The sequence below is a fragment of the Bombus affinis genome, chromosome 1 (genome assembly GCF_024516045.1).
Source record: "Bombus affinis isolate iyBomAffi1 chromosome 1, iyBomAffi1.2, whole genome shotgun sequence".
NCBI lineage: Eukaryota > Metazoa > Arthropoda > Insecta > Hymenoptera > Apidae > Bombus > Bombus affinis.
Genome location: NC_066344.1, coordinates 18,458,350 through 18,477,435, shown reverse-complemented (window position 1 = coordinate 18,477,435; position 19,086 = coordinate 18,458,350). Strand labels below are relative to the sequence as shown.

Sequence of the window (19,086 nt, the reverse complement as noted above, 5' to 3'; positions counted from 1 at the left end):
TACATTCTAAATAATTTTTTAATAAACCATTTATTTTTACAAATAAAACATCCTTACTTGTCCTTGCTCTAGACCCATTTTAGATACTGCATTCGTAATAATAATGTGGATCAGAAAATTGCTACCGGCCCTCATATAACGCGATTGCAAAATTACTTTAAGTGATTTTATATATATCAGCCTCTCAGAAGCTAAACCGATCAATTGTACTGTCTGTTAATTTCATATTTACACTACATATATACACAAATAATGTTCGATTCTAAAAAAAAAAATTATGAAAAGAATATTATTAGTACAAATTTATTAGAAGAAAATGACATAAATAATAGTAAATACCAAAATAAATTTAGAAAATTATGTTTTCAACATCATGACTTTTCTACTTTATAGTTTACAAAGTTAATCAATGTGGCTTCTAAACATATTTTCCATATATGATAGTAAATTTTAGAGGATTAGTACAAATTTATTAGAAGAAGATGACATAAATAATAGTAAATACCAAACTAAATTTAGAAAATTATGTTTTCAACATCATGACTTTTCTACTTTATAGTTTACAAAATTAATCAGTGCGGCTTCTAAACATATTTCCCATATATGATAGTAAATTTTAGAGGTGCAAAGCATATTATTGCCTTAATCCTGTTATTGTCAATCTCCACAGTATGGTATACGTAAGAAATCCCAGCTATTCTGATAAATACATCGTAAGTAGGTCTGCGATTCGAAAGTCTGAACGAAAACAGACGGGACCGGTAGATCGGTCAACGACAGTTTTCGCGCATGCACATATATTTGCATCAAAGATTAGTATATCGGGGGACTGGTAAAAGGATTGGCACATACAAGGTAAATAAATAAGACCAGTATTTTTAATTGATTTACCGCGCTTGTCTCTCGTGCTTTGTCCTAAATTCGCCTTATTCGTGATATGCAAATATACTTATGCATTTTTCAATTAATTCGCAAATCTAGTTATGCACTAATTTTTATACCATAATAAAACTGTACGCACAATGTTGCAGTTATTTCTGTACAAAATTAATAATGTTATTTCAAAAATGAAATTTTATTTAGTTTTCATGCTGTAGGTCCCATATTACACGAAATTCGTACAACCCAAAACGAATGCAACTTATCTCACCTCTTATAAGTGATCCTACTGTATTATTTTACTGCGATGAGTTAATCGATTAATTCGATTGTTGCATTTTTCTTTTTTTATTAAAAAGATTATTGAAAACAAAAATTTTGCTCAACAGAAACACTTGCTTCATATTTTCGTTACATATATTTAATATAAAATTTAATTTAAGATAAAACTTTGCTCATATTTGGGCGACTTGGAAACCCGGATTTTTTGGATATCTTTGTGACGTCATCAGTCTGCTGCACAGTCATGTACATGCATGGCATACATCAGACATCATATACGTACGTGATATTTACGCGCGGTATGTCGTAGTTATATTGGCGAGTTAAGAAAGTGCGTAGCGCCGTTGCATATTTGTGACATCACCGTTCTTCGGATATATTCGGTACACGGTTGGAAACGTTCGGTATATTAATTTTCAATTCCTTATATCTTTTCCATTTGTAATCGTTTTTGAGAAAAGAAATACGCATCTAAAATATTTAACTGCTGAATTCATTTGCATAATTAATAAAAAATATACAACAATCGAATTGTCCAAATTTTAATAATTTTTCGAAAAAGAAATCGGAAAATGATTAAAAAGTTGAAACTAGAAAACAGCATGTATGGTAAAATAAGTAAATACGACAAACATTTTACGATTACAAATTTTTTAATGTTACGTATCGTCAGTTTGCTAAAATGGTGACTCATTTAAAAAATCATCAATTTTTAGATATCTGTATATTAAATATTTACATTCGAAAGATATTTTAGTATTATATATGGTTATAATTTGTGTATTTTTTATCATTACAATTTTTCTAGTTCGATTAAATCCCTTTTGGTAATTATTATCATCGGTCAGTTGAAAAATCATCCATTTTGTCTAAAATTCTTTTTTTTCATTTTTTTTACTAATATCATAATCATATTATTACTTCGATTTTGGGAATCACAGTTACCCACGTCGAAATATTTTTATTTCTATCTTCCCTCGATCTTTCCCATAAATTGTCCACAAGTATTTCTTTAATCTCATCAATTTCTTAACACCAGACTAACACTGTTAGTGGAAAATGTAAAGCTATAAAAACGTGCACAACGTGGCAAACATGAAAAAGTATAGAATATATAATCTAAAATATAATATCCGTTATAATATCTGGTGAGTTAGACAAGTCTGCTTAGCTTCCATTTGCATAAACAACCGTAATCTGATTATTACTTTGCATATTTCAAATGTTCAAAAAATTGAGTCAAATAAATTCTAAAAAAATCTTCTATCTATTGCCACTTGTACTGAATTATAATAATCGCTCTCGCTTGATAGCATAAAGTCCTACATATCTCGCCAACAATCCTAAGCGATAGCATATGAAAGACGATATATCTCGTCGTGCATTTACAATGTATAAATATAATTCAAACGAAAATGCGAAATATCATATTTTTGCAAGGAATGGATCATTAGCATTATTACATGTCAAGATTACATCTAACCGTAGATTCCCTTTAATGTATTGCGAAATGTATGATTTTATATAATTGTATATGGTATTTCTATGATTTTACAAAATACGTATATGGTATAAATTGAATACGACTTCCGTATCATTTAACAATTTCCATAATAAACTAAGAGGAAGGAGGGAAAGATTTGATATTTACTGTTTTTCGCGAGATTCATCAGTACCTGAGGATATAATAATATTGGCTGGATGTCAGAGTTACGTCGGATCGGGTTTTATTTCGTTACTCGACACAGGTAGGTAGGAGTTTTACTGCCGATATAAACTCGATTTATGCCTGACTTCCTGCTCTGCGATGTGGATTGCGTGGCTAATCGATAAAGCAACTCCGCCAAACGCAGTTTCGAGAAGACGTCAATAGCAAATTATAGTTCTTCAATATACATGTATATCTATGTATATAAGCACTTACATCGCTCTTAATAAATATTAGAAGACTTACAGAAAGTAATTTTATGCTTAGGAATATTTAGAAAACTATTTAAGAATTATTATCTGATTAAAAATTTATACTGGCACTTACAAAAATATATTTGGGCATTTACCGAAGAAAATATCTTTGTCCGTGTGTATGTATTATATAAAACATTTTGCAATTTCATTGGCGGTCGAATGAGACGCTATAAGTCCCGATTGTCATAATTATATTGGCAAAATTTGAAAGCAGTCTAAAGATATGTACAGAGGTTGCAAAATATTTGTTACACGCAAATATCTAATAAAAATTAGTATATGTATATGTCGGGTTATCGTTAGAATTTTGGGAGTGTAATAATTCTTCGTTTGAATTAGCCATCGTGTTGCACAACAGAGATTATATTTACATATGACTTTTACAAAGTTTAACGAATAATAAGTTTAACGAATGCTATTGTCAATGTTCTTGGTATCAATAACTGTTGAAGTAGTCACCACTTCTACGAAAACTCTACATCTGGTCTTTTTAGTTTCCTCAAGCGCTGAAGCCATCCACAGCATATAGACAAAAGACTAGCTTGAAGACAGACCATAAACAGTAGACAGGCGACGTTGGCTTCGGGGTTTTCAGTTATAGGGTAACACTGCTAGCGTGCGGATTTGGACTAGCTCAAATTATATTCCTACTTATTATTACACTTCTCTATTAAATTAAATATATATATTTTGTACTTTACACTTTATCCACGCGTTTTCTCTCTTTATACATCTAATAACCTCAACAATAACGAATCCACGGTCAACGGGAAAACTCTCTGTACAATGGAATATATTTTGTAGCACGCAGACACGTTAGCTCAGACGCTGGGTTACTTTCAGACTGACTGCCTAGACGATAGCAGTAAACTCTCCAAGGTGATCAGAAGAATAAAAGACTGATACGGTCACATTTGTCAATTACATATTGATCGGGGATATCAACAAAATTCCAGGCGCCGTAGGCAGATCCGCGTAAAACCGATATTGCTCCTGGCCGGGGCTTGTTTGTTAATACAGCGTGTGTCCCACAATACTGGCAATTCTCTGTTAGGTAAAACGTTTATCCCCTGACCGTGGCTACGTTCGGCGACCAGTTATGTCATCTCGAGCCCAAGTATTGAGGATCTTCCCAAAGAAAGGCCCGATATCCCTAATCTCCGACATATAATATGAATAGTCGTTTTACTCATATAATTAGTATTAATGATTGTGTAACGGCACATGATTTAGAGGGCAAATCAAATCATGTTGTTCTGTCCCGGAGTATCAAGACCGTTAGAATACAAGTAATGTAAACTTCGAACAAAACAATGTCGCCGCTACAGGCAACCGTCGTGTTAAAACAAATTCGAATTTTCTGACTCTCCCCCGACCAGTATAAATAAACAGACACGTTCGCGGACGACTAGAATATAGTACGGTATCGGGCGAGTATTCACAGAAATCAACAGCGCTAACGGGTATCTCCGCAATACTTATATCAAGTGTATGTATGTCTATTTAATTATTCGAAATACATATAACGAGCTGTGACAGCAATAATTTGCTCTCATTATTTCGCGCTATCCATGAGCGGTTAAACCTCTACAATGGTATACTGAATATCAAAGCTCATTAATAGGATGGCCAATTGACCATTTCAATGCTTTTGTGATCTCTGCGAAATATATTGGATATCCTGTAATTCTTATATACAGTGATTCGTATTAATATTCGGACACTATGATATACGAAATATTATCGCTGCTTACTGTTCTTACAGTAACGTTAACGGAATAAATGTGGTATCATGTATTAAACAATGGTAGTTGAGAAAATATAGTTTTTATTTATTTGATACGCCTATATTTTTAAATAATAATGCATAAATGAAATAATGTATAAATTTTATAAAAATGTCATGTCATAAAAATATTCGGACACATTATTTCCTTCACAGTGAATTCGCTTAATAAATCTTAATAAACTCGCTGTCTACGTTATTTGGATGATAGTTTACAAACATTGTTTCACTGCGTCATCAAAAAAGCTTAGTTTCGTCTAATATTTCATTTCAGCACATAGGAAGGTCAGTGAAAATGGGACGTAAAACAAAAAATATCTCTTTTGATACTCGTCAACTAGTAATTTACATAGAAAGACACAATGTTGGAAAGCATATTGTCTCAATTCCAAATAAAGGACGTCCAAAGTTACTTGATACACGAGATAGAGAAAAATTGTTTGCAAAGTAAAAAAGGATCCTGAATTAAGTGCTACTAAATTGACCAACGAATTATTTGAAGGATTTGGGAAAAATGTGTATCCAGACGCAATGGTTGTACTGAAAAATCATGGATACAATGGCAGAATAGCTCGATAAAAACCGTATATAAACGAGAAGAATAGAAAGAAGAGATTGACTTACGTTAAAGAATTTGTTTTGGATGATTAAACATAATGGAACAATGTAATATTCGCAAATGAAAGCAAACTTAATGTTTTCGGATCAAACAGGCGTAAAATGGTCTGACGTAAACGAAATAGGAAAATATAAATAAAAAATTTGAAATCGACAATAAAACATGGTTATGGAACTGTAATGATTATGGGATTATGTTTCAATGGTAGGTGTAAGTGAATTAATTCTCATCGATGACATTCTAAAAGAATACAAATATTTTAATATTTTAAAACAGAATTTATGGGACCAATAAAATCGTATTATTCGAAAAATGTCTATATATGTATTGCATAATAGTGGAATTAAAACAATTTAACAGGAAAACGGAATTGTAATACACAGCAATATATAACAAAATTATTTCTAATATGCCAAAACGATTACACGAAGTTATTTAAACAAAATGATTTTCCAACAAAGTATTAATATTCACTATAATATCTTTTTAATAAGCATATTTCATACGAAATTAATGTAATTTGTTACGTGAATATTTTTGCGACATAAAAATTACACGTTATTTCATCTATGCATTATTATTTAAAAACCTATGTGTATTGTAGTATCGGGGAAATTTAGGTATAAATTTTTCCTGATACTATTTACAATTTGTAATTTATTTACAATAAATTAGTTATACAGATATTAATTAGACAGAAAACGATGATTGTTTAATTTGGAACTAAATGTAACTATCTTACTCCAATTCGACCACTCACGCAACTGAACAACGCTAACAACTCAATCTCCCAGCTACGCTAGTAACTCACGCAACTCCATAACGCTAACAACTCTATTCTTCGACTCCTCGATTAACTCTAACCTCTCAACTCACTCTCACTTCTCGATCAACAACTCTTTAAATTCAAATCGTCCCCCTCCATTAGCGTTATTTTTTGCTCTCTCCCTAATCCCATCCTGTTAACGCTCCGCAAGAACTAGGTGACTTTAGTCACATAGGCTTTTTTCTCTATGTAAACTAACAACCGAAGGACAGACGACATTGTTTTGATCGATTTCTAATCAGGCTTTTTCCTCACGATACCACAGTATTAAATATTATCTTCTTAATATTATTGTAAATAAATATAAGAGCGATAATATTTGTACATCATAGTGTCCGAATATTGTACGATTCACTGCATGTACATTCTGATAATTTGATAGTCAAGTCTCATAATAATAACAATAAAATTTTAAAATGTACCGTATAATACGCATAATATTTGTAACTGCACTCGACAGTAAACTTTCCAACGGTTTCTGTCCCGTGGTCTGCTACACGAAGATCCTATCCTTCGGATAAGATGATTGCCAGATGTCGAAACATCTTCACAGCACATTTTTCTAATTAGCCTACCCGCTATAAAACTTAGGATTTCTTTAGCCAAGGTCCTTCAAACGAACAAATAGTCTTTGTTCTAGCATTCGTTTACGAACCTAGAGATTAACCGACAGTAATGCCCATTTCCCTCACCTTCCGAACCAAGGTTTTCCTTTGAATGCGATGATCTGGTATTCTTAGACACAACCCACCATAGCTTTCCTCTCTAGCACCATCGTGACGGAAAGTCAGTCGGTAGTCGGTAGTTGGTAGTTGATAGTTGGTAGTTAGCAGATGGACACCACGCATTAGAGTTCCTCGACGCATCTTGGCAATCATCATCCGAATTCGTTCCGGGCACTCTGCTGAATTGTTATGGTAAGTATCGTCTAGAAGTCTAACTTGTAACCGCGAACCGCTAATTGTAATCGCAAGCTCTCCGCAAAGTCTACATCGAGAGTATTTGTTAATAATTATATTGTTAACTACACTCTAGTTTTCTTCAGTACCTGTCACGGACTATTCACCTCAAATTGATGGCACCGACGTGATACACAATGAAAGAGGTGACCGTGATAATGCTACCGAAACTTCAATCACCGCGAATCTAAGAGTATTCGGAGAGGGTAGTACCGAGGGAGCCGAAAGCATGACGACCATGTACGACAGCATGAGAAAGCGAGAGCTGAAAGCTCAACTCCACCGTAATCTAGAAAATCTTGCCATCCCCTCGACTGCAGATGACGTCATCGTCAGGAATAACCAATTACCGAGTCATATGCAGCATGTCTTGGCCGCCATGCAGGACAAGAATGCCGAAAAGCGAACCCCGATCGCCGATAGTATACACAAGATCTCCCCGAACCCAAGACGGATTTTCGCGAACAGCGCAGACCGAGTAACTGATCCATCTGCACAAAACGCCAACGTGTTGAACGAACAGATGGCCCAAATACAAGCGCAAATAAGTGCCCTGAGTCTCGGTAAGACTGGCCGTAGGCGAAGACGAAACAGGAGTCATCGTAAATCGACTTTTAGAAACCAACTAAAGCAGTGCGGAGTTTGTTACTACCACGCAACATTTCAAGAACACGCGAAGAAGTGTCGTTTCCCGTGCACCTGGAAAATGGAACTAACCGCCCGTAAAGGCGACAAGTGTGACAGCAACCATACGCAAATCCACGACGTTCCACACTACCTGATAATGTACCCTTAGATTTTGACCTGACCTTTGCACCTGGCCTAACACTAAATTCTCCCTACTACGTAGGGCACTGAGGATCCTCTCCTTCATCCTCAACTCCTACAAACTCAAAATACAAAAGCTGCGAGCATTCGACCACGAGACTAATCTTGAATACAGTCTTGGCCTTGATTTGAACAACTATTTTAATACTTCGTAACTTCGCTACTTCATTGTGACATTATACTTAATCACTTTTGTGAATGAAAGTATATAAAAATATAAAAGAACAGTCAAATTACGCCATTGCTCAGCTCTTCCTTTTTTATCACGAATTTGACACATGCGACGACGGCCTAGTATCCAGCCACATATTCGTAATGGACAGGTACTCAGGTCCACCATCGGCATAGATTTCCTGAGCTACTATATATTGCTTAATACATGGATTGAAACAAAGGACTCCTCAACACGACAATCCAATTGGCATCAATGGCATACGCTACCACGGCCGACGAAGTATCAATAAAAACCATAATCGGCGAAACAGTTTACTATCAACTTCTGGCGCAATTTTCGGACCTAACTCATGGTACATCACACCGAAACAGCAAACCCCGCCGCTTCGCACTTGATCGACTTCAACAGGTTAAGGCGGAGTTTGAGATGATGATCGACCAAGGCATGCTGCAAAAAGCCCATCGGCATCACCCTTGCAGGTCGTTCTGAAGAAGGACGGATACCTGCGACCATGTTTTCTTTTATATTTATTTCTTCAAATTCACAATTTGTCCAATTCGGACATTTGGTAAAATTTTTTAACAGTTATATTAACATGTTGGTGGCTACCCCCAGCGGGGTACCATCCTCGCGTTTGCTAGGTTACCAGGTATGTAAATATGAAACTGGAATTTTTGTATAGAAAATACACGTTTATTGTATGAAAATGATTAAAAATATTTTATTCAAAGTATTGCCCATCGCTAGCTATACATTTTTCCCACCTGTCTGACAATTGGTGGATGCCACGCCATAAAAACTGTCGCTCTTTTGAGGCAAACCAGTCATCGAGCCATTTTCGTACATTTTCGTAAGAAGTGAAGTGCTGGTCAGAAAGTGCGTGTCCCATCCATGCAAATAAATAGTAATCGGACGGAGCCAAGTCTGGTGAGTAAGCCGCGTGCGAAAGTATTTCCCAACTGAACGCTTCAATCGTTTCCTTGACAGGTTTTGCTGTATGTGATGGTGCATTATCATGAAGCAAAATTACTTTGTGTTGCCTTTTTTTGATATTCTGGTCGTTTTTCACGCAAAGCTTGATTCAAGTCGATCATTTGTTGTCGGTAGCGCTCAGTATTAACGGTTTCGCCAGGTTTTAACAGCTCATAATAGATCACACCCTTCTGATCCACGTTCTTCGTTCCTCGCGTCAAAATTGCCACTTCTGAATTTTTTAAACCACTTAAAGCACTGTAATTTACCAAGAGCATGCTCACCGTAAGCTTCGACAAGCATTCGATGCGATTCCGCAGCAGTTTTCTTCAAATGGTGACAGAAAATCAATGCTGTCCGCAAATCGTAGTTTCCAGGCACAAAATTCGACATGTTCAACGCTATTACAAACTATGCTGTTGTATGAAACTTGTATTGTTCTGAGTCGAAAATGTTTGTGAGATGTCAACAAAGACTTTTGGCATCAATGACGCAGTTAAATGATAACTATATTATCAGCTAGGGCCATCTATAGGCAAATTCCGGTTTCAATTTTACAGACCTGATATATCCTTTGTGAGGTCTGCTGGGTGCTTCCTTTTTAGCCTTTTGTCCATGTTTAATGTGCTGAACGTTACCGTAGCTAGCCGGTTTGGGTGTGTTACTATTCTTGTTTTGTATCTTTCTGCGTATCTACTAATTTCTTCCTTGACCGTTAGGATTTCCAGGTCCCTCCGTATATCCTCATTTCTAACTTATCATGGTGCGCTTACTATCGTTCTAAGAATTTTAGCTTGCATTGTCTCTATTTTGTTTATATAGCTCATTGCTGCTGTCCCTCATAGTGGTATTCCGTACCTCCAGATTGGTTTTATGATCGTTTTATATATTTTTAATTTATTTTCTATGCTTAATTTGGATTTCCGACTTGTTAGCCAATGCATTTGTCTCCTTGTTGTCTGTATTTTGTCTATTATTCATTTAGTATGCTGTTTCCATGTGAGTTATGTATCTACGTGGAGTCCTAGGTATTTGACTTGCTTTGTTTGTGTTATATGTGTTATATTACCTTGAAGAAAATTACTCGAAATGACCAGATCCAACTTCAATAGAAGCGCGAATGCACCGCGTCATAGACTGTCGAGTTTGTTCGAATAACTTGCACGGATTTATCGGCATCTTTGTTCATCACTATGAACACACATCATCACATCATTATGAACAAGAGATTTTAAATGACCCCATAACTAATAATCGATTGGATTATGGAAATATGACCAACACGACCTTATCCATTTGTTAAAAAATCGTTGATCTAAAGTAATGTTTAGCATCATAAAATAAGTTGTAACTCGAAAAAATGGTCTTTTATTTATTTATTTTTTATTTTATTTATTAAGGCTTTTTATTTATTTATTAACTGTGTCCTTCGACCGTTATTTTAATCGATATCTGGCATTCGTTCTACGTATATGTAAGACTATACGTTTCTCTGAGAGGTCCGCAATTAACTTTTACCGACCGCCTTTTTTCGGAATAAACGGTACAATAGGATAAGAGACTCTTAGTCGATGTCGAAAATAAAATTAATAAGGTGGACCTTGTTAAGGAACGTTCTTACCTACTGTACCTTAAACTGCTTCGAAAATATTGAACCACTTTATCGGTGCTCTTTACTCTACCTGTCGATACGAACCAATAGCTATTTAATTTCCGACAAAACACTTTAAACGGGTTTTTATCAGCTACTTTAAAGGAGATATCGTATGTCACGCCTTTCCTTTCTGTTCGCAAAGTTCGAACTACGATGTAAATTTACCGAAGACTTTAAACGTTAAAGTTATTGGCATTAAAACAGATCTGAATGTATTAGAATGATTGAAAACAAATGACATGTGTACATATTCTAAAAAGTGATATTTCAGGCATCTTTTGAAACAAATTTCGTTAGGATACATTAATTTCTGTTAGTTTTATACCTTCTTAAATATAAAAGGAAACAATGTACATTATAAGTATTTGATGTCTTTCCTTTATCGGAAAGGTAAAAATGCCGCGCAAGTGGCAAACAAAATGTATGCTGTTTATGGTAACGATACTATAAACGAAAGACCTGTGCGGAAGTGATTTGCTAAGTTTGAAGCTGGTGATATCAGCCTTGAAGATCAAGCATGCCCTGGTAGGCTCTCCACCACTGATGAAAATCAAATCAAAACACCGATCCAGAATAACCCACGCTATACGACACATGAATTAGTAGAAATGTTAAAAATATCAAAATCCTCCATCCACGGGCATTTTGTGAAACTTAGCTATATAAACCGTTTTGACGTCTGGCTTCGCACGATTTAATGGAAAAAAATCTGATAAATCGCAATTCCATTTGCGATTCACTCTATAAACGCAACGAAGAGACACCATTTTTGAAGCAAGTGGTGACGGCGGATAAAAAATGGATTATTTATAACAATGTTGAGCGGAAAAGATCTTGCGAAAGTGGAATGAATTACCTTTAGCCACTCCAAAAGCTGATCTTCATCCGAAGAAAGCCATGCTCGGTGTCTGTTGGAACTGGAAAAGAATGCTGTATCATAAGCTTCTACCAAACAACCAGGAGATAAATTCGAACAAGTATTGCTCGCAATTAGCCGAATTAAAGACAGCAATTGAACAAAAATGTCCAGAACTAGCGAATCGGAAGTGCGTCATGTTTCATGAGGACAATGCGCGGCGTCATGTGTCTTTGATTACTCGGCAAAAAGCGTTGGAGCTTGGTTGGCATGTGCTATCCCACCCACCGTATTCACCAGACGTTGCACCCTCAGATTTTCACCTATTTAGGTTATTACAAAATTCTCTTAATGGCGAAAACTTTAACTCTTTGGTCGACATAGAAAATCACATTGAAAAGTTTTTCGCCAAAAACCCTGTAAGGGTGGAATTGTAGCGGCACTCGACGACAAATACCGTTACTCGACACTAACTAACCAATGGACACGGTAGCGAAGTGAACACCCCTCCCCTCCCCTGCCAGTCCATCCTCTCCAATCCCCTCCCTAATAGGCTAGCGAACTGTCCTGTTTTTGCGTCCAGGTTTTCAGGGCATAAATTAAAATATCGTACATAAGCACAGCGCAATAGCGGCTTAAATTTAAGTTACAATAATAATCTTAAAAAAAAAAAAAAAATGTAATAATGCATGGCTACGTCGTACCGTCGCGTATCGATACTTTTGCCTGTACCACCCTACAATTAGAATTCAGCGTTTATTCTGGAAAAAAATCATGTAAAAAAAATATGTAAAAAACCTGGAATTAATAAACAAAGATTAAAAAGAAAAAAAAACATGGTAGCGAAGTGGTTAGAGCTCTAGGTTTCGAACGTTCGGGTTCGATTCCCGGCGCCCGTGATCCTATTTTTCTTCCACGCATCAAAATAGAAGAATAATTAGCAGTACCCTAGCAGCGATATCTACAGCCGGCAACTACTACTATCACGGGCAACATGTACCACCTCTACAGAATATTCGAATTACGTGAAAGATGGAGAAATGTGTGAAACAGAATGGCATCTACATGTCGGGTTCACATTATGATTAGGATTAGGAGCGTGTAACGAATCTTCATTTGGATTAGACATTGCTGTTATGCAATAGAGAAGATATTTACTTGTACAAATATGATTATTAGTACAAGTGTGGATATTACAAAATTGACAAGTAACCGCGCTGATTAGTCACTAATGACAATGGTCAACGGGATAACAAATGTACTTTCTTCCAAAGTCTAAGTCGGACTCGACTTACTTGTCTACAGTATGAGAATACTCAATGAGTATAATATCAATTAACAAAATAACGATTAACGAGAGGATCGATTTATGGAAATTTTAGAGATAGTCCATTGTAAGAAATAGGAATAGCAACTGAAAAATAAATTATATTTTTGTCCAAAAATTTTTATTCCTAGTTAATATTAATGTTTGTGAAATAGTTCAAAGAGTAAATGATCATATGAAAACGAAGTTGTTATAAATTATTCGAGAAACTGAATTATCTTATTTTACCTATTTTACCTATTTTATATTATCAAAATCTGTACTACTAATAAATAAATTTCTATTTCACAAAGAATTAGAAAATCCTTTTTTTTTTACACATTTATCAAACTCTATAACATGTGAAATGGGAGTATCTATGCTGCAATCTAATACCCCTGCTGCAAAATTTTAAAAAAGTTATTTATATATTTATATATATTTTTCGATGTCTTTAATTTTTTGCTTATGGGTTAATGTGTATTTAATATATAAAATTCATGAAACACAAATTAAAAAAATAACGTATTAAGTATATATAATATTAAATTTATTATAAATTTATTATTCTATTAAAAGAAACAAAAAGAAACCAAAACGAAACAGTAATTCCTCTAGAAATTCCTACTGCAAAAAAAGAGGTATAATATTTACACTAGTAGTCCAACCTGCTATATTTCATAATACACATAAACACTTTATTCTTTCATACTTGCCCCTTTGCGGAATTTAGTTCCATTACCTTATTTAAAATTAACGTCCCGTCTCATAGCTGCATTTCATTATGTGTGGTGAATGCATAAAGACGAGAGGAAACCTTGAAGTGAGAATAATTGAGCTAGAAAGGCGGTTAAATAAGTTAGAATACAGAATTACTATAAAATACACAGTACACGTAGTACTAAAGACCTATCGAATGCTTTCTGCAATAATACCTAAAAATTTATTATTATAAAAATGCTATTGTACATATATACACTCCCACTTAAAAGTCTTAGGATAATTATTGTTTTTGCTTTAAAGCTGGGAAAAGTAGGTATAGTTAAAGAATGTAGTCGTTTAACTCGATATTACATCAGATACTGAATAATCCACCTTATGTACTGAAGTTTTATTTGAAGAAAGGTATCTTAAGCCTTTTGAACAGTAGTGTATGTATATTTTTATCACATGAAAGCTTGCCAGAAGATATGATACATTTTGAAATTTTAGTTTTGTTTCTTTCTTTTTAGTTTCTTAGTTTATCGAAATCAAATGAACAAAACAAATAAAAAAAACAAATAAAAATGATCGTTGAAACATTTTTGTAATTACGTATGAACATATGTATGTAAGATAGAATGATATGTAATACCAAATGTTCTTCTTACTGGTATTTTAATATTATACACAAACTATAAAAACTATAATAATAACTTCAATAACATTTTTAAATGAAATCAAAAGATTTAGTTTCGTTAGAATAATTAATTACGGAATGCTTGTAAATCATAACTAGATAATCGAATTCAGTTGATACGTTTGTCATTCTTATTTCTAAGTTTCTAATCTACCGTGCTTGAGTAACGAAACTACGAATTCATATTTCCAACTACTCGCCAGAGTTATTCTTAATATCCGTTATTACATGAATAATAATTTATTCATGGAAAATAAAGAAATTCGATAAAATGTAAAAATCAGGTGAAAAGATTAATCTATTCAATCTATTGCAATGGTTAATCACAGAAAAAGAATTTACATTATTTTTTTAACAGTTCCATTTTCTCTCATGCCTCCATCCATCTAATGAGATTTTTACAACTAGGAATCCTATCACAAAATACCAGTGTTCCACGCAATGAGCGCATTAAATTCACATTGACCACTCGTTCTGGAGCTATACAATAACTCACCAAAGTATTTTTATACTTATAAAAACCTTTTCTGAATATATATTTTATATATGTCGAGTTCTCATTAGAGTTAGGGTCGTATAACGAATCTTCATTTGAATTAACCATCATTGTACAAAGAAATAATATTTACTGGTATAAATATGGTTATTACAGAATTTGACAAATAACCGTGATGATTAGACACCCGCGATGCTAATAACAATGGTCTTAGCTTCGATAACGAATCCACGGTCAAAGCTCTTTGTTAAAACGTAGAGTATATTTTGAAACACTAAAAAATACAAAAACGTTCGCTAGGACGCCCTGTATTAACTGATCGTAAAGACGATGTGTAGCTCTCTGAGGAGATCGCACAAAGAAAAGACTGATGAAACTCTCCTCTCCTTACCTTACGTTCGTTCGTTTTATATTGGTCGAGAGGTACGGACAAAATTCCAATCGCCTTTGTTAGGCAGTTCCTAATCGGCTGATTAAGGCGCTTCGTCTCCGCCGCAATTTGCTGATCTGTTCAGCATGAGCCATTTTTAGTTTAATAGATTGAACGATCTTACTTTAAAGAACTGGACGTTGGTCCGGGAATCGGTTGCTACTCCTTACTGTGCGGCGTGGGCTCGCGTATATGGTTAGCGAGGGAGGAGTTCCTTTCCGATGACTGCTCCTTTGGTTAGGTGATTAAGTCGATGGAATTTGGATTGCACGTGACACTGTATGGTCACTGGTAAGTGCACTTTTCAATGGCACGTGATCCGGCTCGAAGGACCATGTACTTTCGATCTTTCGCGGGAAGATGCGATCGCGAGGAAGCGCGTCAACGGGAGTCGTAAATTCCCGTTACGATTATAAGAATCGATACCACGAACAAATCGATCCCCTTATTTCTCGTGGGATAATAGGGGTGATTGATGTGGTATAACGATATATTGATGTGTCCTACGATATTGATATTCTGTGGCAAAACCACACATGGCTTGATTTGTCCTCGAACCCATGTGCCGCCACAACTATATTTTTAAGGAGAGCTATACAACTACTCCATACTCTGTTAGGTAAAAGCGTCCATCCCGTGATCATGGCTACTTTTAGCAACCAGTTGTGTCATCTCGAGTCCAAACCCACTGTCATAAATCCGAAAAACCGGAAGTGTCTTCCGAAAAATTCCAAAGGGAAGGCCCCGGTGTCCTTTCATCTCTATGTAAATATAAAACCGGAATTTTTGTATAGAAAATACACGTTTATTGCATGAAAATGATTAAAAGTATTTTATTCGAAGTATTGCCCATCGCTAGCTATACATTTTTCCCACCTGTCTGACAATTGGTGGATGCCACGCCAAAAAAACTGTCGCTCTTTTGAGGCAAACCAGTCATCGAGCCATTTTCGTACATTTTCGTAAGAAGTGAAGTGCTGGTCAGAAAGTGCGTGTCCCATCGATGCAAATAAATAGTAATCGGACGGAGCCAAGTCTGGTGAGTGAGCCGCGTGCGAAAGTATTTCCCAACTGAAAGCTTCGATCGTTTCCTTGACTGGTTTTGCTGTATGTGATGGTGCATTATCATGAAGCAAAATTACTTTGTGTTGCCTTTTTTGATATTCTGGTCGTTTTTCACGCAAAGCTTGATTCAAGTCGATCATTTGTTGTCGGTAGCGCTCAGTATTAACGGTTTCGCCAGGTTTTAACAGCTCATAATAGATCACACCCTTCTGATCCACGTTCTTCGTTCCTCACGTCAAAATTGCCACTTCTGAATTTTTTAAACCACTCAAAGCACTGTGATTTATGAAAAGCATGCTCACCGTAAGCTTCGACAAGCATTCGATGCGATTCTGCAGCAGTTTTCTTCAAATGGTAACAGAAAATCAATGCTGTCCGCAAGTCGTAGTTTCCAGGCACAAAATTCGACATGTTCAACGCTATTACAAACTATGCTGTCGTATGAAACTTGTATTGTTCTGAGTCGAAAATGTTTGTGAGATGTCAACAAAGACTTTTGGCATCAATGACGCAGTTTAGTGATAACTACATTATCAGTTAGGGCCATCTATAGGCAAATTCCGGTTTCATATTTACAGACCTGATATATAATTATATATAATATACATTATACATATATGCTGCATTTAAATATTATGTGTGTCCTGATATAAATAAAGTCAAAAAATTAAATTAAAAATTAGTAGGCCGTGTAAAGAAGTGGAATTTTAATTATTTTTACCTTATCATCTAATAATCGTCAAAATATTGAATAAGTTTAATTTATATTAATAGTTTTTCATCCTTCAGTTGATAAGTTGCGAAACCTTTTATTTCGTTAAATATATTTTTAAAATGAAGTCTGGTACGCAATAATGTTAAACACAAAAATTACCCTACTTTCCCCGTACAATAAGAATCTGTAGAAAATAATTTTGTAATAATTTTTGTATTTAACACTTTTCTCGAAAATACGTTTTTTTCAAGGCATTTAAGGGAGAAACTTTCAAATAAATACACTGTATATTATATTCAGAAAAATTACAAATGTTGAAATATTATAAATGTTCAAATATTTTCATGGATCATTGTATATATTATTTTCTTCTCCGTTCCATCCATGCAAATCCATCTTCGCAATACGAAGCACAATACGATCGTATTATCAAATTCTCACAATACCTGCTTAAGGGATTATCGTCTCCCAAATCGTCATCGACAGTTACCTATGTGGTAAACGCGATTTCACGGAGTTTACGCATGTGCCTTACCAAATTGATTCCATTAAATCCAGTCCGATTGCTGACAGTGCAATTTAGGAACGAGCAAAGTGATAGTTGCCATATTATAACTCACTACATTATGGTCTTGTAATTTATTTAGAGCGCTGGGAGAGCTCTCCCTACAAAAATGCAACGTCTTTCCACTCGAATTGCGCATTTTTACAGTACCTGATAATTATTATTCACTCTATTTTGTGTGTATTTTGTTTATGTGTAAAATTATATTTCGTGTAAAGTCTATAACTGGAAGTCATCATGTATACGAACCTAAAAGTTTTCTTTAGTGGATCAGTGTATTTAGTAATAATTTAGATGACACAAAAGGAGGATGTTTAAAAATGGGCATTTTTGGACCTCCTTGCAAAAGAAAAATTCTTGCAAAATATTGAAGAGCATTTTTTCAGGAAGAGAAAATGTTACTTGCATTGATTTTTTATGCATCCAATAATGATCTCAAAAATTTATAAGTTTTTGATAATAAATCGTAATTGATTAGCTTGTTCGTCTGAAGAGGATAAAGATTAAGTGTATCGTATGGGTAAGCACAACTGCTATCACGTTTCGCATTGGACTGATATTTTTCAATTTTCCTATCACTTATCGCATAAACATTAAGAACAAATTTGTTTTCCTAAACAAATACTCTTCAGAGTCCTGCAAGAAATTTTCGTTTGCAAAAATGATCCAAAAATGATAATTTTTTAACGCCCTCCTTTGTTATTTATATCGTAAAGAGTATCAAAGAAATTTATCTTACCACAACAAAGGCATCGAGCGGATAGCAGTGTCATTTGTTGCATCCACTAGATTTATATCTAGAGAAGCAGATTTACGTCACATTTTAGCTAATAAGAAACATAATCGACATAATCAGAGAAGCAAAAGTTTCGTGTCTTCCCAAAAAAGAAATATTGCTTACAAATTAAATGACTTAAAGTGTCCTGTATTAAAGTAACATATATTGATAAAAAGTGCGTAGAATCGAATTTATAAGTGAAATTATTTGATCATTGATATTTTCAAATATAAGTTAAAGTTTCCGAAACTATGTGTATCGTTATATTGGCCCCACATAAGGGTCCTCCATTCACACATTAATATTATTTCATTTTGCATTTTTGTTATAATCATACAGATATGCCTAGGTTAAATATTTTTCCGAAATCCAAGTCTCAAAGAAAATTATGATTTTATAAGCTAAGAGAAAGAAATGGGTAAAAGGTCGTATGGAAACGACGATATCGGCTTGTCTATAACAGGCAGATGATGAGTGCACCTTGTGCAAAATATCTGCATATGTGGTCTTAATTCCGATAGCCAGGGACTG

At 34.7% G+C, this 19,086-nt stretch overlaps 3 protein-coding genes and 1 long non-coding RNA gene across 26 annotated transcripts in view; 2 read left to right on the top strand and 2 right to left on the bottom strand.

Moving 5' to 3' along the window:
* LOC126917895 (5-hydroxytryptamine receptor-like) overlaps positions 1-19,086 on the bottom strand; it is a 318,089-nt gene that overhangs the window by 176,755 nt on the left and 122,248 nt on the right. The window lies entirely within an intron of this gene.
* The window catches only part of LOC126918090 (uncharacterized), a 702,612-nt gene that overhangs the window by 654,185 nt on the left and 29,341 nt on the right, over positions 1-19,086 (top strand). For 2 of the 4 annotated variants that reach the window (XR_007711213.1, XR_007711220.1), the window contains exon 5: positions 9,662-9,782. The exons of 1 other annotated variant lie outside the window; for it this stretch is intronic. This is a non-coding gene — a long non-coding RNA (uncharacterized LOC126918090). Of the gene's footprint in view, positions 1-9,661; positions 9,784-19,086 lie in introns of those variants that run through there. One more of the 4 variants, XR_007711219.1, reaches the window with a different exon arrangement.
* Positions 1-19,086, bottom strand: part of LOC126917565 (protein cycle) — a 366,148-nt gene that overhangs the window by 318,285 nt on the left and 28,777 nt on the right. The gene's annotated exons all lie outside the window — the stretch shown is intronic.
* On the top strand, positions 4,203-8,454 carry LOC126918018 (uncharacterized). 3 transcript variants are annotated; one of them, XR_007711191.1, is made up of 3 exons: positions 4,203-4,615; positions 5,187-5,735; positions 5,808-6,219. XR_007711191.1 is itself a non-coding variant. In XM_050725559.1 (3 exons), the coding sequence occupies exons 2-3, from the start codon at positions 7,272-7,274 to the stop codon at positions 8,110-8,112; spliced, it is 723 nt and encodes a 240-aa protein (XP_050581516.1). In that variant the 5' UTR covers positions 4,212-4,615; positions 7,127-7,271; the 3' UTR covers positions 8,113-8,454. The 3 variants fall into 3 exon arrangements, 1 of the variants encoding a protein (XP_050581516.1); XM_050725559.1 differs by lacking the exons at positions 5,187-5,735; positions 5,808-6,219 and adding exons at positions 7,127-7,274; positions 7,393-8,454 and having other exon boundaries at positions 4,212-4,615; XR_007711190.1 differs by having other exon boundaries at positions 5,187-6,219.